This window comes from Myotis yumanensis, unplaced genomic scaffold (assembly GCF_028538775.1).
Source record: "Myotis yumanensis isolate MYYU_CA2020_CCGP unplaced genomic scaffold, mMyoYum1.0.hap1 SCAF_11, whole genome shotgun sequence".
NCBI classification, from domain to species: domain Eukaryota; kingdom Metazoa; phylum Chordata; class Mammalia; order Chiroptera; family Vespertilionidae; genus Myotis; species Myotis yumanensis.
In genome coordinates this window covers 24,305,005-24,329,066 of record NW_027223762.1, presented here as the reverse complement: position 1 = coordinate 24,329,066, position 24,062 = coordinate 24,305,005, and the positions used below count along the sequence as shown (strand labels likewise).

Genomic DNA, 24,062 nt, shown 5'->3' with positions numbered 1-24,062 from the left:
GGAAGTGACTATGTCAAGAGTATGACACTGGTCTCCCCAACATCCAAGGTAGAAGGAGAAGTACATTCTTAGGCCCACAGGCCAACTCCGTCCCACCCAACAAGTACTTGTAGAGGGGCCATTCCCTGTGAGCTGTGTGAATTAGGTCCATTCATCAACCTCTCTGCACCTCAGTCACCTCATCAAATGAGCCTGTCCTGAGGAGCCAGTGGGATAAAGGCCATGGCCAGCAGGGCTCTGGAGACTACAGGTCTGTGCCCTGAGCAGGGACAGAGCTGGGGGCTCAAAACTGTGTGCCACTCAGCCCCTGCCTTCTGGGAACTTGTCATTTAGGTGGGGGCGGGGCTGGATACTGACAGCAAGCAAACAGCTGGAGTACCTGCAGGCATGTGTCACCACCTCTCTACAGGACTCTAGCATAACTTGAGTAGGAGGAGGGCAGTATTTCTGTCCGACTGACCAGCCATATGGCAGTGGCCAGAGGAGGAGCCTGCCCTCTCCGTGACCTCACTCCAGGGGACTCACCGTGGAGCAGCTGCTGCTGGTGGCGCTGGGGCTGGTGTCCCCCGGGGCGGCCGCCTGGGGCATGGTGAAGGCGGGCAGGCTGGCCTCGCTCTGGGCAATGTGGCTCCTCAGCTCCTCAGCCCACGACTGGTTGGGGGCCAGTATGGTCTCGCCATAGGCTGATGACTCCTCAAAGCTCTGGTTTCCTGTGGAGACAAGCGTCTGGCTTGGTTAACAGGGATTCGTCCGGTCCATGGAAAACCCCCGAGGACAGAGAAAAGCCCAAAGGATGCACGAGAAATCCCCACAGCTTCTGGAAGTCATGCCTGGGCTGGGCCCTCAGCCCTGGAAGCTTGACTGGGACAAAGGGGCCTTTAACTGGGGCTCCGGCTCAATGTACCGGCTCCCTTTCAAGGGGACCCCCTCCTGGAGCACTTACTTGTCAGAGACTAAGTGAATTAGGAGCCGCTCTTCCTCGAAGAGCAGCCCAGCATGTAGATGAGAGGTTAGGAGAGGACAGAGGGCAGTCAGCCTCAGTGAACGGAGGCTGCGGCGAGCCTTCTCGTCCCAGACTGTCCTCTATGATCCTCTGGTGCTTCTCACGTGGCCTCTCGGGGACACAGGTAACAGGGCGGGCACAGGTGCTGCACCTATTCCTTCAGCAGCGCGGCCAGGCTGCGGGTCCCACATGGGGAGCAAGGGCCCCCGGGACACGTGAAGGTGCTTCCAGTGTGGATCGGGGAGGCCTGAAAACTCTCTCTGTGGCGACAAGGACTCAGTCCCTGTGAGACACGCACACATTTTAAAGAAGTAGTGCCTACGGGGGCTAAATCTGGGCCTGAATCTTTTCTGGAATTATTTCTCCCAACATTATTTCAGTTCAGCCCTCTTCCCAAAAAGCAATTTGTCCCTCAAGGCCCAGGTGAAGCTCTGCCCTCGCTGTGAAATCGTGCCAGTGACCTCCGAGCAGCTCTCTTGCTGTCATGGCAGGCTCCTGCCCCTGTGGTGGAGATGTGACTCCTCCAGGCAGTCCCCTGCAACCTGCCCCCCCCCCCCCCCCACCCCCGCCTTCCCACTCAGCACTTTGTGCTCTTACTCTGTGCCAGGTGCATGCATTGTTTTTTTTGCATCCAGTACAGACCAGTCTGACCACTAACAGATAATTAGCAAGACTCGGGGAAGGAACAGGGTGCCGCTGGTTAAGGAAAAGCTGTAGCCAGGGAGGCCTGTGACCATAAAAACCTCCCCCACTCAAGAGAGTTCGACGTCCCCCAGCTCAGTGGAGGGGCACTCACCGAAGTCCAGAGAAATGATGGCATCTCCCGCAGTGGGGGCCAGCTGGGCCAGCTCCTCCGGCTCCTCCTTCAGTTTGGTGAACAGGAAGTGACTCTTCTCAGACACAGCCACCTTGTCGCTGTTCTCAAAGATGCTGTTCATGGCCATCAGGTGCGGCTTGAACAGGGATTCCGTCTGGTCCATGGAGAACACCACGTCATTCTTCTCAATCTCACTGAGGGGACAAGAGGGTGCGTCAGACCTGCCACGTTTCTGGCGAGATCCTTTTGTCCCGCAGACCCAGGGACACCCCGACGGCTGAGCCTCTCAGCCAAATGCGTGGGTATGGACACTCTGTCGTCATGTTTTGAAGAACCACACAATAGAATTTGGAGTTGAGGCTGCAACATCGAGAGTGCCCTCAGACTATGAGTCTGTCTTGGATCCTGCTTTATGGGCAGGCACTGCATGGTGTACCCGGGTTTGTAGATTTTTGTATGTTTCACTCCAGCAATGACTTTACCCAGCTCTCTTCCCAGGGGCTACAGAGTGACAAAATGTTTATCAAGGAATGACTTTGTTCTGTCTGTCTCCCCACGTGGGTCAGAGGCATGGCACAGATGAGAGACTAGGGAAAGGGGAAGAGAAGCACTGGAAAGGGGAAGTCCCAAGTGACCCACTGTTCCTGCATCATCCATGGAAGCCCTCTGGGTCCTGAGGACCCGCACCGCAGAGAGCTCACAGAGAGCCTGCGGAGAGGAGAGGCTGGGCGTTCCGGGGCCTGCCATCCTCAGTGTGGGGAGCTCACAGCCCATGCCCCACTGGCCCTCCCACACTCACCTCAGAACGTAGTTCACACACATGATGCACTGGGGCTGCAGGTTTCGTGGGTTGTAGATGACTGTCCCCTGCGTCTCCAGCCACACGTAGCCCCCATGCTTCGCCAGCATCCGGTACTGGCCGCTCACCACCTGGCCCTTGGTACACACTATGGGAGGAGAAGGAACCTGAGGTCCGGGAGCTGGGGGGCTGAAGACCTCACGGGAGGGCAGTCTTTGGGGAAATGGGCAGGACTAGGCACCAGACCATGAAGACTGGAGCTTAGAGATCATTGCACCCAACTGTTCGTGTTAAATATAGGGAGAGGAGGGCCAGAGGGCTTACATGACTTGCCCAAGGCTGTCCAAGGGAGGAAGTGGCCCATTGCCAGTTCCTTGACAAGTCTGCTCACCCATTGGCTCTGTCCTACTTTCCCCCAGGGAGCCCCCCACAGGGCCCCAGGGGAAGCCTCTGTCAAGCTCTCCAGGTTGGGGGTGGGTGCTTGCAAGCAGTGTGGAGAAAGCCTGTCCTCAGGGTAGCCCTTTGGAGCAGACCCACTACCAATACTAAAAGCCTGTGAATAAATAGTTTTTAAACGATATGCTTGATTGTTCCAGGTCATCTGTCAGGCCTGCCACCATAGGGCCACAGAAGGTGTGTGACCCATAGCAAAGGCAGAGGTAAGGGCTTGCCCTCTGCACCCCTGCCCCTCACCCGCCACACACACAGCCTATACTCAGCCTCTTCAAAACCATGATAAGACCTTCCCACTCCTCTTTCCAGCTGCCCAGCGAGGCTGCATGCTTAAGACATCTTTCCAATTCCAGATCGTTCTAAATGTTCATTTAACTTTTGTGCGTACGGTATAAAGACAGTAGGGAAGGGGTCCCACATCCCAGACTGTCTTCCTCCCCAGTCCAGAATGCTCTATCCGCTTCCATTAAAAAGGAATCAATAGTTCCCTTTAAACAAAAGTTCACTTAATGTTAGAATTTCTGGTGGTTTCCTGAACTGCCCAGTTACTTCTATTCCTTGGGAATTCATTCTTCAGACACAACCCCAAATCGCAAAGAAGTGGAGAGGCATAGGGGAAGGACCAGGAGATCTTGCTGGCCTGGGCACTTGGGGAAAAGAATACTCTCTCTTGGTTTTGGTTTCTTCACCCGCAAAAGGGGATGCGATAAAAATTATAGTAATGAGATAATCATTATTAGCTACCACAGCTGTTTGCACTGAGGGCCAAATTTGGCTTATTAGGTGCAAGAATGTGGACTGAATGTCACTGACAAATGCTCTATAGGAAAAGCCACCTCCTCCCCAAAGTCAATCATATGGGCAGCTCCTGTCCTGAATTGTCGTGGGCTCTTCAGCAAAAGAAATAACTCTGTCCTCCCCTGACTTCCCGTTATCTGCGCCACTGAGGCTCCCCTGTGGCAGTGAAACGATTCTTGCACAATTTCAAGTGGCTGGAGTTAACTTATTTAGACGGCTCTTAAGGCAGACAAAACTCAGGGCTCTTATTCTTGATGAAATGGTGCAGCGAGCAAAGTTTTTAACTGCATTTCTAGCGATTGCAGGCGAGGGCCTGCTCTGTCAGTAGAATATAATTAGGCCCGCCTTCTAATCATCTGCTCATTAGTGCCAGCCTCCGTGCGTGCGCGGGGCCTGCTACTTGGTAGATAGGCTTTTTATGACCTTTAATCTTGTTTTCCTAAGAGCACAAAATGTGCTCACACAACAAAGAGAAACCAACCCCCCAGCCCCTCCTCTCGGAGACTAACAATGTATAAATTACTAATCCATTTGGAAACGATGGCTTTCAATTATCCGAATCTGGTTTGAGGGCTGAGCTTCCCCAGCAATTTCAAACGTGAGCACTCACAGGCTAAGATATATGGTTGCGGACATTCAGGGTGCTGGTGTGTCAACGTGGACCAGCCTCAAACCTGGCCTCGAGCTATTTCACAGCCTCCGTGTGGGTCTGTGGTGCGATTATATTTGCACAAACCCAGCGAGGGAGAGAGACAGGCGGAGGCAGATTTCCCTGTGCTGGATTTGGGCTTGCTGGCTGGGTACAGGCCTCTGAGCTCAGAGCTGCTTGACTTGCTTCCACCAGGGGAGGAAGGGAGCCTGTGATTTCCATTTGGGCTGTGAGTTACCTTTACGTGTGCCTAATGCTTAAATACGCAGATTCAATAAAAAGCACATTTTCCCTGGAGTCAGCGGAAAACTGATGTGACAAACTTTTATCCCAGCTCTTTTTATATGAATCAAAGCTTTTCTAAGAAAAAGAAGATTAAAAAAAAAATCCTTCTTATATGCCTAGAGAGAAGTCATCATTTTTGTTACCTTGGAAATAGTTTCTTTCCTCTATTTTCCCACCCAGAAGATAAAGTATAATACTGTCTGCCGAGAATTCCCAGAAACTTAACGTTTGTCCTTGCTTTGACTTCACCCTTGACTGATGAGAAAAGCTGGACTTTTTCCCCAGTTTTTCATCTACAGGAGGGGAGGTCCAGGAAGCCTGGCCCTGGGGCGCCTGTGGGGGCTGGGCCAGAGCCCAGTTCTCTGAGTCCCAGTGTCAGGGACAGTCACAGAGCAGAAAAGCATGAGGAACCCCAACGTGCAGGCTGGAACCACAGCTGCAATTTCAAAGCTGGGCCCTGCTATCTTCCTTCTGTCTCATCCTCCCCTCTCCTTCAAGGCGTCCAACTCTAGTGCCCTATCCTCTCCTTTCTGCACTTCCCCAGCCCTCCTCTTCTCTGAATGGGTGCACTTACTTCTAGAACACATAACCCAAGGTGACTACATGTCTCAGTTACCCTCTACTGGGCTGTTCCATAGGCTGTGCAGACTGTGGCCTCCATCTGCAAGGGCGCTCAGCAGAGATGGGGAATGAGGTTCAGCCCACCTTCTACTCTCTAAGCCACATGGCTTGGTGTGGGTGTGTCCCCCTGGAGGAAGGGTCCTTTGTCTAATTTGCATGAAGTTGTTATATAGACTAGTGGCAGCCTTGGTTCTCTAACTATCCTGACCCTGCCTGGGTTGGCTCAGTGGATAGAGCGACATCCCAAGGACTGGAGGGTCCGGGGTTCAATTCCGGTCCAGGGCATGTAAAAACAAATTCTAATCTAACCATCCCGAGGGTACATCTTACTGCTGCATAAGACAGTGGTTCTGTAAGGGAGGTGACCAGGTCTTCTCCTGCCTCACCAGTCACACCCCACTCAAGGCCAAATTCCACAGACGCAAGGGAGCCACATGGGGAACTCCAGGAACTTACGGTTCTGGTGACTTTTGGTCATGTTCTCCGAGTCCAGTGCATGGTAGAACTCGTAGGCTGAGCGGCCGAGCAGCTCCTCTGGGTGGTAACCAATCAGTTCTGTGATTCTGAAATTTTTAAGAAAGCATGTGGGGAAGAGACACCATATGAATGTGGGCAGGGGCTCAAGGAGCTAAATCCTCAAGGTAAGTCAAATGTACACATTCAGATGAAAACACTACAGGCTTCCTGGTCACACCATTCATGCATGCAAAAAACACACGGTGGTCAACCTGCAGCTGTGGTCTGCCCAACCTCCACTCTTCCTGCCCTTCCTGAAGTCATGTTTGGGGAGGAAGGAAAGGCAGCTCCTCAGGGGACTCCTACCCCCAGCCCTAATACACACATATGCCCAGTCTCCAACAACCATGCTTTCACCCCCACCTCCCAGTTTTTGCCGATGAGGGAGTAGAGATTCAGGGAGAGTAGACAATTTGCCGATGTCCACACGTGTCCAGGACCTCCTGATTACTAGGTCAAGCTTATTCTAGGAGAGGGGGATATAAATGAAAAGTGAAAACTACGTGGCCCCAAGTGGGGAACAGCATGGAGATGACCTTTGCCCGTGTGTGAACCGCAGAGTGAGGCTGCACCTGGGGCAGGGAGAACCCCAGCTGTGCTTGCAGCTTCACTCCTCCGGGTGCTTCTCCTCCTGTCCTGCCCAGTAACCTCACATCCCTCTTGGACATGGGCCTGCCTTCCATGGGTTCTTCTACTTGTCCCTCCCAATTTCAAGGAATGGAAGAAGGGCAGGAGGTACGGAGAGGAAGAAATATAAAACCACAGCCATAGAAACGTGCCTCCTCATTACATTCTCCAATAAACGTGCAGCTCTAACACAGACCGGCTTGGCTGTCCTAACTGTGCCTCGCTTCCTCCTGTAAAGTGTCTGTTTCTGATGGAAAGCGGACAGAGAAAAGGCAAGTATGGAGAACCACGAAGAACCACTTAACCCTTAGCTCTGTGGAGTCATCAAAATAAACCAGTCCTGTCCAAGAACCACCAGATTAGCCACATCCCCACATCATACCTAAATCTTATTTTTCATAACCTTTGTTATCTCACACATTTTCTCTAATGGGCTCATTGTCTCATTAATTTGGCCGATCACAAATGAGAAGTGATGCTACCCTCACCACTCCAAGCTCTGTGTCAGATGCATGGCTCTTAGGTCTGGCTCCATCATTTATCACCTGTGTTGGAGATTAATAATATGAAGAGGAAAGCAGGAGCAGTGTCTCTGCTCTCCCTTCCAAAGGGGTCTGCACATATCTGCCAGAATAAATCATCATAAAATATTACCTGCATCCTGCCACTCCCCTGGTTAAGCATCTACAGCTTAACCCATTTCCAACCATATCAGGAGCAAATAAGCTCTGCCTAATTTCTAGTTTCCATCTCCCGTACAATTTGATTTTCAACTAACCTTGTACCCTTTGCCCTGGTGGACCCCTCTCTTCACAGCTCCCCACACTGGTAAACTCATTCTTGCTGCAGAACCTTGATGCATTCTTCCCCCTCTTCTCTAACTCCTGACTATTGTGGGGCCAGCTCAAGGCCTCACCTTCTCCATGGACGCCTCACCAATGTCTCCTCATGAAGCCCATACAGGAAAACACAATGTCACAGAGAATTATGTATTTGTCTCTCCACATCCCACCTAGGCTGTCAACCCCTGAACTCAGGGAACACTTTCTCCTTTGGCCTTCCCTACATGGGCATATACCTGAGTAGCTGAACAGTGGATTCTCTCTTAGGACCTAAACCAGAGCCCTGCCTGTCCCAGTACTGCTAAGGAATCTGGGCACCATTTCTCTCTACTTTTCCTCCTAGAACAGGATGAACTACCTCAATGCAGGCTGGTGCACGCGCGTGCACACACACATACCCCTCACCCCCCACCAGCAGAAACCCTCAAGATATTCAACCCACCCTTTCTGGAAGGTGTGTCTAGTGTTGACGTGGGCAAGTTCTCTGCCAAGGTGAGAAGAGGCAAGTTCTCTGCCAAGGTGAGACTGGGGGTTAAAGCCTGTGTCCAACAAGGGGCAGGTGAACAGGCCTGAGAAGCTTGGGTCTTAGCTGCTTCAGCCCAGGGGAAGTCTCTGCAGGGAGATGCCAGGAGCTCCTTTGTGCCAGCCAGCTGGTCACACACCAGGAGGATCTGTCCCCTCTGAGAATCTCTGAACTCATCAGCAATGGGCATGTTCCTTGTCACCCTTTCCCCAGGGCTGGCACCCAACGTGGCACCTTAGCCGCGGAGGAGACTGGGGGAATGAGGAGACAGTTGAACAGTGCGGGCCTCTCCTTTCCTACAACCACGTATCTTTTCTCTGTCGGTCAGTGCCTCTCTAAAGCTTAGCCTGGGGATCAGCACTGGGGGGCCCTGCTGACACAGATGTGCCAGATAAGCCACCTCGTTTCCTGGACAGGTCTAGAATTTTAGAGAGACTCTCAAAAATGAGGCTCTTCTGGAAAAGATTTGATTCTAGTCCCTGAAGAAATTCAATTTTCTTTCAAGATTAGAATCTTTAAATAAAAATGTTCAAAGCGAATGTTTGTTATGATCTGCCTCATAATAAAATATGTTTAATCGAATTAATGTACCATCCATTCAAAGGCACACAATGGGCATGTTTTGGAAGTGGACAAACAAACCTAGATTTCAGAATGGCCAGCTATCTTCCCAGTAGCAGCCTTCATTTATCTTGTCAGCTAAAACAAATATTTAATGTCTCTTTCTTCATTCCTTTAAACAGACTATAAAAACTGGGAAATACGCATGTACCCCCAACACAATTGACGAACATTCACAAAGCCAGGAAACCCCAACTTAAAGCTAATGGTCATTCCCCTCCATCTGTAGGCACGCAGACGCCATGGGGAGGGTAATGAACCCGGCTTGTTTATAGGGTCGGGCTACTACGCACAGAAGGGCCTTCCCGGCTAATTTCCCCCCCAGAGAAGCCTCTGGAGCTATGATAACAGTTTCATCTGTTCTGTCCACCGGGGGCGGGGAAACTATTTTTTTCTTTCTAATTAAGAGCCCCTGGGGCTCACTAAGGGAGAAGGCGACTCAGTAGGGCTGTTCTGTTTTTAGAGAAGAAGGAAATATAAAAATCAACCTACCAGATTTCATACGTGAGAAGGTCACCTTCTAATAATAAAATGGAAAAAGAAACAGATCCGGGGGGAGGTTGGGAGGGAGATGCAGATGTAGGCAACCGTGGGAGGCAGAGGAAGAAGGAAGAAAAAGAGAAAACAAAATAGAGAGGAAAGAACGGTTGTTGAATTCTGAAGTTCACGTTACCCCACGTAAATACAAGGTTCCAACCAACAGGGGCTGGACTTCAGAGTCAGATAGTCATGCCTTCGCAATGCAAAATGACAGGTATTCATTGCTCGTCAATGGCCCTTTCCCCTTAAAAATGATCAGAGGCTCTTTCCAACTCAGACTACCTGTGACCAAGAGGTGGAGGAAACCATTCTCTCAGCTACAGTGTCAGTGCCATCGCCTCAAGAGGCAGTAGAGACCCACTAGGAATAAGGCGGCGGCTGCTTTTCCCAGTGACACTGCCAGGGGCCCGTCCCTGTGGGACACAGCAGCAAGCGCCTGACTCCGGGAGTCAAAGGAGGTCTGGCTGCAGTTTTAAACTCAGTTCCCCACACAAGTAAAGGATTTGCTAAGTAAAGTAATCATGTAAACCAGATGGGTTAGACCGGCAGCGGTTCTCAACCTGTGGGCTGTGACCCCTTTGGCGGTCAAACGACCCTTTCACAGGGGTCGCCTAAGACCATCCTGCATATCAGATATTTACATTACGATTCATAACAGTAGCAACATTACAGTTATAAAGTAGCCACGAAAATAATTTTATGGTTGGGTCACAACATGGGGAACTGTATTTAAAGGGCCAGAAGGTTGAGAACCACTGGGTTAGAGTATTGAAACTATTAAAGAGGATAAAAGTTTTAAGTTCTTTAGAACCACCTATTTGTTTTTCAAAGAATGTACTTGCTAATAAACCACACTTCTATTAAAGTCTCTGCCTGTTTTCCTCCCCTCCCCCCGCCCCCCCACCCTTTGGACAATGGTCTCTCCTAGACTTGATTCGCCCCATTTTGGTTTTTATATGTGCATATCAGCTTTGAAATGGCATTTCCTCGTATCCAGACTATTCACTAACTCGGATTTCAAATGCCTTCTGGCTTAATATATTTTTATCCAGATTTTGTTTGTTTTAAACAACAGTACTTTTAGCCTTTGCTTTCCTCAAATATGACACAATCAGGTGAAGTCTATACAGCCAGCGCTGTAGTCAGTGGGTGATCAGTTTCCATCCTGTCCGTGTGATGTGTCCCCGGACAGGTTAATTTATTCCTAGGAAGGTTGCCCTGGCTCAATCCTGGATTGACCCTGCTCTGAGCGCCACCAAATGCTGCGGCTGCCTTGCATTGCCTTGGAGCCCACACACAGTTAGAGGAAATTTGCCTTGAATTATAGCAAGAAAGAAACAGAGCGTGTAGGAAGAATAGCTTTTGAATTGTGAGGTCTAGTAAACTTTGAAATAAATTCCAAAGAGAATTTGTAGGGCTGCCCCTGTCAGGGAGTATCTCAAGCAGATTAGATTAGACAGGTCGCACTTGAGCACTTCTCATATGTCTATGCTCAGACTCTGTTAGGCTGATTTCAAGACTTTGTCATTAAAAAAAAAAAAAAAGACTGTCATTTGCAGGAGACACAGATGCACAAGGGGAGCATTTAAAGTTTCTTCTAACTCAGGGATTTAAAGAAACACACTATATCCTCTTGCATAAGATGTGTAGAGAAAAGCCAATTAGAGAAAAGGCAAAAATATTTAGAATACATTATATATTAAACTAAAAAAATGACATGTAATGTATTGATCTGAAAAGATCACCTTGACTTTAAAGATGCCACCCATCCTCTTAAAAAAGTAAAACAAAACAATTTATTAAATGTTTCTCAATATGCATGAAAGTATATAATCTTTGACTATTAATTTGCCTGAATCAGCAAACTATTTTCTTCCTAGACTTCAGTATTTTTGCCTTCCAGGTGTTCTGATGTGTATCTATTTTATAACTCATGGCTCTTTCTAATTGTCTTCATTGACATTCTCTGCATCATCTTCACTATTATTATCTTTGCTATTCCTACTTTGTATAAAAAACTCATAAATTTGAGCCACAGAATTTAAAATGCAGGCATCTTGACTGTTTAAACTTATTATGCTTCTGATATTATTATGCCTATGCTGCCTTAATTCAATACCAAAACGGGACTGCCCTCAAACTCTGCATATAAAGATTACATGACCCTCTTTGTTACTTTCAATTTTTTACTGTACTTTTGATGCCTCTCATCCACTCCATTCCCAGTACTATGGATTCTCTCCACATAACTTGCTTTTATAATTTACTTCTAAGGTATAGGAAGACTCATAAAATTGACAAAATCACAGTGGGATTATGTAAAATACAGATTTTGCTGTGCTCTCCTTGATGGCTTGGCTTCCAGTTATTTTCTTTCACCACTAGAGGGCACCTCCACCTGAATTGAAAAAGCAACCCAATTTAAACTACCTGGGAACACATTTTTTTCTTCCTTCTGGGTGAATGGAATGCCCTAGTTTGTACTACTCACTGTGGTTTCATCAAGTTGCTCATGTATCAAACTGTAAACTCTTCGAGGTCAGGGACCATGTCTTTTACTTCTTTAACATAAAAGTCTCTGGCACAGGGTTAGATGCAGAGTAGATGCTCAATAAATAAGAGTTCATTAATTGGTTGCTCAGTATTTTAGGAAATGGAGTATAAACAAAGATGAGGTCATCAGTTATATTGATGACTGGGACATTCTTCTTCCTTAACCTTGTGACTCAACCTGACTCTCCCTATCTAGAGCAGTCCACTATATACACATAAACGCATTTGACATATATTCCTTCACTCAATTTTAGATGTTTCTGAAAGTTTCAGAGTGAATTTATTTTGGAAACTTGAGAGTTAAACACAAGATTAGAATCCTATTTTCTTGCCTCTTTTTACATTTCTCTTCTCCTTTTCCTCTCTGTTCTTCCTTCTTTTTTTTTTTTTTCCTCCAAGACCCTTTGTTTGTTTGATTAGGTCTGTGATCTAAATACATCTAAGAAGTACCAAATGGTCTCAAAAGTGATTTTGTGGATTCAGGTCGACTTACATTTTCATCAGATTCTTTCTGATTTTCCTTATGGGAAAAAAAATCCCTTTGTGGGAAATCATAGCCCTTTGTGTGTGTCAGATGCCACTAAACTAGTGCATTCCATGATTAAAATGGGAAATCACCCCCCACTAGCTATCATTTGCAAGTGTTAGTTTTTGAAACACTGATCTTGGAAGGGCATTAAGGAACATGAGAAAGAGAGAGAGAGAGAGAGAGAGAGAGAGAGATATTGAGATTCTGACTACAAATATGCTTTTCCCCATCCCAATACAAACAATGAAAACAAAACAAGCTATCAAAACTAAAAAATACCAGTCCTCATCAAAGCAATCGAGAAATAATACTTAGGGATTAAGGACTTAAAATAGTCACTTCATAAATTGTCTAAGCCACGTCTGTGCCCTTGTTAACTAAGCTGCTAATCGGTTAAACACAACTTCTGTGTAGCACAGCATTCTAGGTCTTCAGATACCTCTGCATCATCTCTCCGGCAACACTGAATTCAGAGTGTGGGCCATGTCATTAGGTTTCGTGAAAGGCAAGGTTTTGCTTCAAGTGCGATGTGTCCAACCGAACTCTCATGCAGTATTGTCTCCACACTCAAAAGCCCTAAACCACAGATCCCTTCCAGCCAGTGCAGCCTCGGCCTGCCAGCCCTGAACCCAGCTAACCAGGGTTGTGTCCCTTTCCTCTTCAATCACACTCACCCCCCATTCCTCATGTCCCCCCTCCTCTTTTACCCAAAGGTTGCTTGCTTTCAGGAAATGACCTGAAACACATTCAAAACAAGATAATGGATAAAGAATAACTTCAAATTACCCTTTCCAGAGGATTCTTTTCCTTCATTGTAACAACAATCAAAATCTTAAGCTAAAAAAAATATCCCTCTTTTCTATTATCTAGGCATGACAAGCTCTTTTCTAGGACAGCAGGGTTTTCCCGGTGCTTGTGGGCGACAGTGGGGACGTGCTGCCCCCTCACAGGGCTGCATGCCGCTGTCACTGTCCACGGTGCTACAGCTGCTCCTCAGGGGCACCAGCTCATCTGAAGCCAGAGTGGGCTCTGCAGTGGGATGTCCCTCGTCATCTCAGAAGACTACACAGAGGGGTGCATGTTACAAAACTGTCTCCTGCCAAGAACGTTCATGTGCATACAAAGACTGCCTCTGCTAAATAACCTTACACACACGTGGATTTCTCGGTGCCTGCCTTTGGAGCAGTCTTTCCCTCTAATCATCATCATTGTTACAATAGTAACAGTGCTAACAACTATAATTAATGCTGACAGTGTCAGCACCAGGGCAAAAGTCTTCATACATGGCATTTTCTCCCTCTGAGGTGAGAGTGTTTCTTTCTAATTATATAATTCCCACCACCTCCAAGAGCCATGAGTCCTGGCACCATGATGGTCAGAACCGGGGGACAGGAAGGACTCAAGCATGCTGTTACAAACATTTTTAAATCGTCCCAGAGGGTTGGCCAATTCTAAGAAGGTGTGCCAGCCAGCATCAGGTTAGTCTAGAATCAGGGGAAAGAAACAGCCTGGCCTGGAAAGTCAGGCCCTGCCCATCAAGAAAGCTAGATACCCCCGGATGTCCTGTGGGTGAGAGAATTTCCAGCTGGGCCTGGTTTTGGGGATGAGAGTCTGGTTTAGGTCTCTATCGAAAAGCCTTCAAAACTAGGCTGGACAGTGGCCAGAGCAGAGGTGACACAGAAGGAGCAAAGACTGAAGGAAGCGCTCAGTAATGGAAGAGAATACATGCAGAACATGCGGGCGTGGGGCAGTCTCCTGGCCAGAGCCCGGGCTCCCAGCTGGCATCTGAACTGGGGGTACTGATGGAGACCTCTTGCCATCATCTCCCGAGGAAGCAGACTGACCTGAAAACGTCCTCAGGAGCCTGACACATACACATGCGGAGGGATGTACGCATCACAGTGATCAACAATGACAACAGAGCCGCACACCAGAACAGCTCTGCAGTCAGACCCTGGCGCTAATCAACGGGGAGCAGCCGAATATGGTGTTAGGCATCCCTTAGCTGCATGGATGGAGTGGAACGGTGACCCAGACCCACAAGCTGGCACCCAACAATACAACATTGATGCCCCAGACCCACGCCTTTATCACTGGCACAACACACACACACACACACACACACACACACACACGTAAGACACTCTCTGCCCGCAGCACACACGCTCCTGGGCCCTACTTGTCGTCGCAGTAGGTGAACTTCATGTCCATGCTGTGGCGGCTCAGGAAGGTCTTGCTGTCCAGGGGGATGTCCATGTGCGACGGGTGCTGGATGGGCTCGCACATGATGATGAGGCAGGAGAGCAGGGGCTCCTTGTAGCCGCAGAGACCCCCGTGAGGGGGGCAGTTGTTGTAGACCTTCACCTGGCCGGTGCAGTGCAAGACCTGGAGACCAGCCGTGGAGGGTCAGATGTGGGGCTGAGAGCATGGGGCGGGGTGCATCTGGGGCTCAGCCCGTGCCTGGTGTTGCCCTACCTTCCAGGTGGCGGACTTGAGGTTGACGGTGCGGCCTCTGTTGGTGACAGTGCACTTCATCCTCATGAAGAAGTCCCGCTCTGTGGACATGTCTTTGCTTTTCTTCCCAAAACCAGAGCCTGGGTGAGGAAGGGTGGACAGAACCATTGAGCTTTTCATTTACATACAGAAGAGGGACCCAGTTGCAGTGTTGTCTGTTCAATGTATTGTTTGTATTTCCCAAGTCTCTGCTCGTTAGCACCTGTAGCTTGCCATGAATGCTGAGGACCATCTCCGCCTATGGACTAAAGCCTTCTCATCTCCAGCTTGCCCCCCAACTAGAGTACAAGCACCTAAAGACTAGGGGTGTTACACTGTTTTCTTCCCATTGCACCTAGCACGTGGGAGGTGCTCCCTTCAGAGCAGCAAGGCAATGAGTGACTATTGGCCACAATCTCAGCAAAACTCTGCTGGGGCCGGTGCAGCCTCCCTAGGAGGAATTCCAAGGGATAGTCTAGGTGAGACCCCAGTGACTCCAAGGGGATATGCCTCTCAGATTAGAAATGTCCCTCACACACTCCCGTCTTTTCCTCATTCCTGTCACACAGGAATGTGTACCTTCCTCTGCCCTATTTTCCACCAACCATGGCTGCATTCAGGATAATGTGCCATCGGCTTTCCCCCTTAACTGACTTATGCGAAGCTCAAGAGAGACCGCTGGTAGAAATCTCCTGGGATTTGGTGAGCAAGTCCACTCTGAGAATTAACTCAACATGCATATCCTTTCTCAGCCAGAATTAAATAAATCACCAAGACAAACAATATAGCTTCCTTCCTTATAGTTTCCAAGTAGCCTGCCCATTCAGAACTTTCTCCACTTTCTGTAAAACAAAGTGATAAATGCAGAAAGTGCCATCTGAGTCCCTTTGTCCATGTCTAAATTCTGCCTTACACACCATCCCGATCCTGGGTCCCCAAGGTGCACCCCTGGCCCCTGCCCAGCATCCGAGAACATTCCAGAGCCTTGTTTCAAATACTCGCACTCCTCCCTCCAGGCACAGCCACCAGCCTCTGCACCTAAACCTCCTGAGGGCTGTGATGACTGTCATGTCCCCAAAGATCTGTGTGTCCAGTGAACTGTGTCACCTTTGATTCTATCTTATACATCCCCAGGAGAGCCTACTAAGTAATGGACCAAATTGGTGGATTTTTTTAAAGAAAGAATATTCCTCCATAGTGATAATAAAACCATGCCTTCCATACTTAATGATGTTTCCTACAATTTTAATTTTCATAGGTGGGGTTGGCATATCAGGAGGTGTTCTTATATCTTGGGGCCTGGCCCACCACCAAAACCAGCTCAAGTGCTGGAGATGAGTGTGGCTGTAGGTTGGATTATTATTCCCGTGGCCTCCTAACTTGTTAGCCTCTGGATTCTTGCCATTCTACCATTTGATTAATCTTTCTAATCAGATTACTCCACCCCTGCTCAAAAACCTTCAATAGCTCCCCGCTGTCTACAGGATAAAGTTCGAGGCCCTCCACCTGGCCTTCAAAGTTTTTCACAATCTGCCTCCTGGTCTTATCTTCCTCTTGGTGCGCAGGCTAACCCTTTGCTTCCAGATTATGAGTCCACTCAGGCCGGCACCTTCAATAAGGAGCTGCTTGCTGATTTACTGAGTTTGATACCAAGTCCTGGATACGTGGACCAAGAGACCTAAAGTTTACTTAGATAAATAGACTAGGATCATGCTGTGAATCATGGCACTGGAGAGCTGGAAGGTCCTAGACTTTGCCTGGTTCAATACTGCCAATTTGAAAAGAAAGAGTCCAAGGAACCGAGTAATGAAGGGACTTGGTTCAGGTCACATGGTCAGACAGAGACTAGAGACTGAGAACCCAAGGACCAATGGGTTTCTAGAGCAGAGAATATAAAAGAGTCTTTGGTTTTCTCAGGCTTCAAACACCTGCTTTAGGAAGGGATTCAGAGTCTGGTAGCCCCTTCCCCATAGAACCAGAAAAGAAGTTCTCACAGTGCAGATAAGACATGGAACAGCCCATGGAGTGCTCTCCACGCTGTGTGCTCTAGGAGCTCGGTGGTCCAAGGTCTTCAGGTGGAGAGGATGGGGCTTATGAGAGGTCAGTGGGTGGGTGGGCTGTGGGGGAGGTTGGGATTCTGCATTTTGCAGGCCCAGGCTGTGAGCTCAGTCTATAACAAGGGTGGAAGTGGGCCAATAAAATGTCTGCTTTTGCAGAGTGTACAGTAACAGCAGCCAAACCCTGCAGGCTTAGTATCACTCCCCTGTTATTCAGGTTGGACAAGCACACATCATGGCAGTGACAGGTGAGAGATGGTAAAGGCGATGTTTAGACATGGGCAGAATCTGCCCAGGGCCGTGATCGATGTCAAGTTCAGACGGGACCTTGAAAGTCACTGACCTCCTCTTCTGCCCAAAGCCTCCGTCTTGATAATATCCCCATTCATATCTTTGCTTGAATGTCCCCATTTATAAGAGATGAAGCAGCAATTCCAACTGCCATTGCAAAGTGCTTTCTGCTTGCATGGGCTCTCCCACCCACCAGCACCTACTGGGTGCCCCACAGGGAGAGTGCAATACACTAAACCTTTTAAATTTCTTCTCCATCAAAATCTACCTGTCCTATGTCTCTACAGGGGACCAGATTTAGTCTTTGGCTCCAAGGTAGCTAGTCTCCAAAGGTGGCCCCAATGAGCCAGCCTCGTGATATTCTCGGCCTGTGCAGTCCCCTCCCACTCTGACTCGGGGCTGGACTGTAACTCGCTCTAACCAACAGAACTGGGAAGAGTGATGCTGTGCCCACTTCAGCATCACTCTGGCAGCTTCCACGTCTGCACTTTGGGGAGCCCTGGGCTGCCATGTAAGGAGTTTGGCTGCCTTGGAGACTTCGGAGTATCAGGTCCTTTACTAGTATGTGCCCTCGATCTCTCACAGGCTCTTCTGGAGTGTGTTGCATGTCGGTTTTTTCTGGACCATGATACTCATGATCCATGTCTCCTATACTCCTCTACAAAGGGAATACAGATCCCCTCCCGGTGGCACAAGAAGGAAGGAGACACAATAAAGAATACCTTACCATCTTTGATGCTCAGGTTCTCACGGATCTCCTCATGGTCACAGGGATGAGTGAAGTCAAAGATGCTGTGTCCCGTTAGCTCCACCTGTTTCAAAAACAAGGCTGGACTTTAGCATCCCTAACACTGAAGTAGAAGGGTCCACGAGGAAGCTGAGCCACCTTCTAGATCTGGACAGAGGGAAGAGATTGAATCTGATCTTCTCAGATTCCCAGCTCGGTGTGAAGTCCACAGACAGGCGGATGTAACAGGACTGCCCTTGATGTCAGAGAGAGACTTGATTCACGAGAGCGGGACTGTTCGCCTAGTCAGCAGAGCTGTCCACCAGGATGGCCTTCAGCAATGCCAAACCCAAAGGCCAGGGGATGAAAGTGTGGTTCTGAGGCTGTGGTTGGGGACCAGAGAGGGGGCAGTATGTGCAGAGACAGGTCAGGAGGGATGTGATCAGAACCTTCCACTAATTTCTACCCCCAAATAGAAACATTTCCCCTTTGTGAAAGAGCCAGAGGCGGGTGGTCACCTGTGTGAGTCCCATGAACTTGCTGATGTTTTCCGACAGAAAGATCATGTCGCCATCCTGGGTCACCACGGCAATGAAACCCTCCAAGGCCTTTAGGTACAGGTTGTCCATCTGCTGGTCAGCCTCAGCTTCGGACTCATTTTCAGAGCAAACTGGAAAGAGAGGGGGGTTGAATGGCTTGCATGAATGTGGTGTTGACACAGATGTGACTGGCATAGCCGGATGTCTGCCAGGGATGGCGCACAAGCATGGAGTGGGGCTTTTCTGGAAATGCACACGGCCAACCATCTAAGTGTCTGCTACATGCCCAAACAGGGGGCCTGGGATGAGCACACAGGGTCAGCGAATGTGCCCGAGTCACAGATGCTATTTCTACAGAGGACTAGAACAGGCCCGTCTGGGGACAGGCCAGCCTTTAGAGTCAAGAGTGGGCCCTACAGAGTTGTATCCTGGTGGCTTCCCCTCTGTTTTGCTGAAATCATGGAACAAAAGGAGGGAAATTCTTTCCTCTCCACACTCTGGTGCAGGAAGCTAGCCGATAGGAAGGGAGACCATCTGGGAATGGCCTTATACCGCACACATACCCACACTTGATCCCTGCTCACTTGGTGACTGCCAACTAACTAGTCAGCTAAACCTGATGTCAATGAACTGGAGGCCAGGTGAAGGCGGTGCCCCTGACAATGTTAGGCTCTCAGTTAAGGTCTACACGGGAACAGAGGCTTCAGGAAGACAACGACTGAACTCCATGCTTTCCAATTAGATAGAGCATGTACCTGAATCACCTTCGGGGCTTCCTAAAACAAGGATTTCTGGGCTCAGGACTGCTATGTAATTTGGAGGGCTCAGTGCAAAGTAAAAATGTGGGACCTCTTGTTGAAAAATTAAACCAGGCCCAGCACCTTTCTAAGTGTGGAGCCTGCACAGTCCCACCGCACGAGGCGGCCCTCGATGGGCTCTGTCCCCGGGTTCGGTGGCCCTCGATGAGCCCCGTCCCCAGGGTTCTGACCCAGGAGGCCTCCAGTTGGGGCTGAGAATCTGCTTCCCTAGGAAGCTCCCAGGTGACGTCGGAGGTGCTGGCCCTCGGACCACAGATTGAGAATCACCACCTTGATTCAAGGCCCTGCGAGTGACCCCAAAGCTGGGGGAATCAGCCTGTGTTGGCAGGGGGTGAACTATTTGGGGGTGGGTGAGGAGAAGCTTTCAGCACCATGTAAGTCACACCAGATAGGTGACCACCTCCTCCAGACAGCAGAGGCCAGCCCTGTGATTTCTGGCCTATGAAGGAGGTTTTTTCCTCTTTAATTTCTTTGATCTCAGTGGCAACACTGACTTCAAAATCTGGAGTAATCCCAAGACAACCTTATTTGAGTTAACTAGGCCCAGAGGAAATAGTCCTGCTTAAAATTTCCTGTTTTTAACAGTTCTGACAGAGCGCAACTGGTTTCCATCCATGCCCAGGACACTTGCCTCCACGAGGTGGCGAAATTAGCCACAGCAGCTGGCCAGCTGGCCTCTGGGGTGGGGGGCGAGGGAGGGAGAGGGGCACTCGGGGGGCCATGAATGGAAACAGAACGTCTTGGAACTGAAGTCACAATGGCTGGAGGACCAGGAAGCCAGCAGGCCGGGCCCCTGGGGACCCGGGGACAGCCGGGCCTCTTTCCTCGGTGGGACTGTTTGCTCCCACAGCACCTGCTTATCCTCTGGGGGCTTCTGAAGGAACCTGGCTGGCTCCCTGTCAGCTGGAGCTGAGGGTGAAGACTGTGGGATAGAGGCAGACTTTCATGCAAGAGGCCAGGGGTCATGAACATCACTTTCGGCTGAAGACGCCGCTGCCTTTTCTCGCTCTTTCCTGCGAGCATGTGCGTTCCCTAAGGCATCACCAATCTCTGACTCGGTGTTAGGCACCTGGGAAATTAACTATGCACTTATTATGCCCCCATTATGTATGAGCCTGCCCTGGGCTAGTCACAAAGCAGGACATTAGGTATCTGCCGCCAAGTGTCACTTACTCTGTGCTCAGTCCTGTCCTAGGGAGTACAAGGGTGTGGAGAGGTGTGAGAGCAACTCTTACCCCAAGGACTGGACGGTGCTGGTGGAGACAAAGATACACTGCTGTGAGGCTAGCACCACCGGGGGCGCTCAGCACGCTGCCCACGGGCGCCTTCAAATGGCCTTAGGTTTTCGGCCTCAGTTACTTGCTTCCCAAGACCCTTCAGAGTCTGACCCCAAAGAAGAGGGCAGGTCACCACAATCAGAGGCACTTTGCTGAGCTGAAGCCCTTGCAGCCCAGGGAGCACAACAAGATCCTTTAATGCTAAAAATAGCCCCTGTAAACAGGCTTTGATGACTCCCCACAGCCAGGATGTGCGAGGGCTGAGGTTTCGGAGCACTTTTTCCGGAGCACCACTCATTTCCTTCAGGCAGCACCGCCCGTGCGGGGCGGGCCCTCGGGCAGCAGGAGCTGGGCGTCTGGGGTGAGTGGGTGGCAGGGTAGCAGGGCACACGCTCCTGACCAGGCTGTCCCCAGGCCCTGCTGCGGGTCAGGGTGCACGTTTACGCCACCAGGGCTATCCTCCCTCTCTCTTTCCTACTCTGAGAGGTCCCTGCACTGCTTTGACTCTTCGTATTAAAGCCATCCTGCTGAGATCTTCCTGGTTCAGATGTGCTTGGCAGACAGTCCCCACTTAGTTCTCATTCCTTTTAGACCGATTCCTCTCTTCCAGCTCTCCCAGGGCCACAGACGCCCACCCCCAATTCCTGGGGGTACGGACTGCAAGAGCAGTCTTCGTTGCCAGAAGGAAATTATTTTGGGATCCCTTACTGGATCATTAGCCACACCTGTAAACGCCACGATTACCAGGGAGCAGGCTTGGGCTACACTCACATTTTGGCAGAAGGTATTGGTTTCACCTATTATTTCTGGCCTCCCCAGTGGCCTTGGAAGTTCACCCTTCGAGAGTCATTCCGTTGTTCTTTACATTACTTACTAGCCTATCTTTCCTCTCTGAATTAACCTTCATAAGCCGTAGCACAGAACTGGGGTTAGTGAATACCTACTGACTGACCAGATCCTTCTTTGGTTTAAGTCTTAAGGAAATGATCTACACAAGGTCAGTATCTCTAGAAGAGATTATCCATTAGCTACTCCTAGACATTTACATCCTAGCCTGAATCAGCTTATTGACTCCTCTCCAAACAGGATAGAAAAAGGCCTTGGTTGGGAGGGTGAATGAGGTGGGGGGAGGGGGGAGGTAAAAAAGTAGGGGGTGAAAACCTAGGAAAACAAGCCTGAAAGTGATCCTAAGAAGGCACTAGAAGCCACGTCTGCCTCCACTACTTCCCCCCGTGGCTCCACTCTTCCTGCACGAACATGTCACGGTAAAAACTTCAAAATGTCTTGTCCCACATTTGAATATCTTTCCCTGAATAGTCTAAAGATCAGGAAATCAGAATCTCTTATTAAGACTGATGTCTCCACTAAGCAAATGCCAGTGAATCAATAATCAACCCGACAATTCTCTTTAGAAACCTTGCTTGACATGAACCCCCAGCTCTCGTGGAAAAGGAATTTGATTTCATCACATACGCGTGTGGGGAAGTAAAAAAAAATCCGTTTTAGGGTGAAAAGCCAATTTTGCATATTTACAGTTGTTCAGTGCCCTGCAAATGCAGGTGACCCTCATCTGGTCACAGTTTGCAGAGCTCATCTTGAAAGAGGATTTAAGACAATCAAGTGGTATTTCCACCGATGTTCCCGTCAGAGTGTGTTCTGTTCTCGGCCCAGCGTGGAAGCTAATATCATAAAGCTATTGTTTCAGTTTGCTTCCGGTGATACAAATCTCAATCGGCAGCCCAGACTCCTAGCCTGAATTTCTTAGCCTTGAGGTTTCCTCTCCAACATTCCCACACAGAACAGCCTACTGTGAGAATCAAAGGGAAACATGTTACTAAGTAAAGAAGAAACTTTTCTAAAGCAAAACCTAGTCTTTTTTAGCCTTTTGAACTCTGAGGTATGCAACCAGCTATTTCCTATGACAAAACGAACCAACATCAGCGCTCACCTTTGTTAGAAATGTTTCAATAATGAGTCTATTTTGACCTGGAAAAGCATGGCAACTCTGCATTTTGACAGAATTTGCTGAAAGGTAGGCAAGAGGATAGTATAGTTATTATATATTATATATATATATATATATATATATATATATATATACTTATTATAGATTGATTTATTGTTCCTAGTAATTTTGATTTCTAAGCTATCACTTATCAAGAGCCTAGTATGTGACAGGCAAGAGGAAACGGGTTTTTATATCCATGTTCTCAATCCTTATCAGCATCGCTTGGTAAGTCCTGTTATCCCCTCTGTGCAGAGGAGGAAAGTCCAGCTCGAAGACAGGAAAGAAATTCCCACAAGGCTGCAGAGAAAAAGCCGCCAGACTGAGATTCCGACGCAGGTCTATCTGCCCACAAATTCTTGCTCCTTTTCATTGAGCCATGTGTGTTGAAAAAGCAAACTATGACTTGGAAAGAAAAAGATCCTGTGTCTCCCACACAATTCCTGGAAACAATTTCAACAACAGGTTGAGGGAATGTGTGGTGGGAGCCTGGGAGGGAGGGGAGAGAAAGGGACACTGAAAGCCATCTATCTCCTCCTCCCCCGGGCGATGCTTGTTGTATGAAAACTGCTCCTTCAAGGACACCAGGACCAGATGGCTCTGTATCCTTTCCTGCCATTTCTTACTTTGGGACAGAGAGGACCAGAGCTGACATGCTGAGGACTCTTGTTGGTCTGGGGCCAAACCCAGCCAGCGGGCAGGCAGTTTGTGTCCACAACTTGCAACAAAGGCTCCCGAGTGGAGATGGGTGAGGTCTCGCTGTGGCCACTCTGCTCCTATCTCCCTTGGCGTGTCTGGCACACAGGGGGTTCCCGTCAGCACACGTGCAAGACGTGCTCAGCCTCTGATGCAGGTTCCTCTCAAAGTCAGCTTCTGAACCACGGAGGGGCTTATGTATGGGAGAACATGGAAAACAAGGCCATGCACTAAGAGAAAGGACAGGAACAACTCACCGAATGCGTGAGGACCTCCTCCCCACCCCACTGCTCGGGGTCGGCCCCCAGCACCTCCATTTAACTTTGGTTCCCCTGCCTCTCCCCTCCTCTTCCACACACATCCAGTCCTTGTCAACATCTTTGCCTGCCCAGGTTGCAGAAGGTACCTGCCCTCCTGGGTGTTTTTCCTATGGACCAAGACGTAGAACGACTTGAATTTCAGGTGCAGATTCTCCCTGTCCCAAATGTGTGACTTTGGGCAACCTTGACTTCTCTGTGCTTCAGGTTTCATCATCTGTGAAACGTTCTACAGTCCCAATTCAATCCGAGAGGTGTCCCGGGATTAATGTATTAACCTTTCTGGGGCTCTCTGTTGGTGGAGGAATGGGGGATGGTGGTGGAAGGGAGCAATGATTAACCCAAAGGAATTAATGTCTAAGAGCAGAATTTCAAGTACCATTACTAGGAAGTTGAGAAGATGTTTCTGGGTGACAGGAAGGGTCTTCATCTAGTTATTAAATTTTCCACTGCTGACTCTGTGTCTATGTAGAGCAGATTCAGATACTGCCTTCACCTGTCCCAGGGGATGAGCCTCTTCAAAAGAAAAAGGGACACGTGTCCCCTGAGATGGCATTTCCAGGCCCTTCCTACACTTCGGCCCATTGTTCCCTCTCTCTGTAGCATGAATGACAACGAATCTCCCACAGCTTTGCATTGTTTCCTTGGAAGTATTTTATAGAGTCT

At 49.0% G+C, this 24,062-nt stretch overlaps 1 protein-coding gene across 1 annotated transcript in view; it reads right to left on the bottom strand.

Annotated features, from left to right (window-relative positions):
* Positions 1-24,062, bottom strand: part of EPAS1 (endothelial PAS domain protein 1) — a 77,123-nt gene that overhangs the window by 6,883 nt on the left and 46,178 nt on the right. The window contains exons 3-10 of the mRNA XM_070429140.1: positions 18,263-18,414; positions 17,745-17,829; positions 14,652-14,770; positions 14,356-14,561; positions 5,882-5,988; positions 2,620-2,767; positions 1,800-2,014; positions 526-710 (exon numbers count right to left, since the gene is read on the bottom strand). Coding sequence (XP_070285241.1) covers positions 526-710; positions 1,800-2,014; positions 2,620-2,767; positions 5,882-5,988; positions 14,356-14,561; positions 14,652-14,770; positions 17,745-17,829; positions 18,263-18,414 — 1,217 coding nt within the window. The remainder of the gene's footprint in view (positions 1-525; positions 711-1,799; positions 2,015-2,619; positions 2,768-5,881; positions 5,989-14,355; positions 14,562-14,651; positions 14,771-17,744; positions 17,830-18,262; positions 18,415-24,062) is intronic.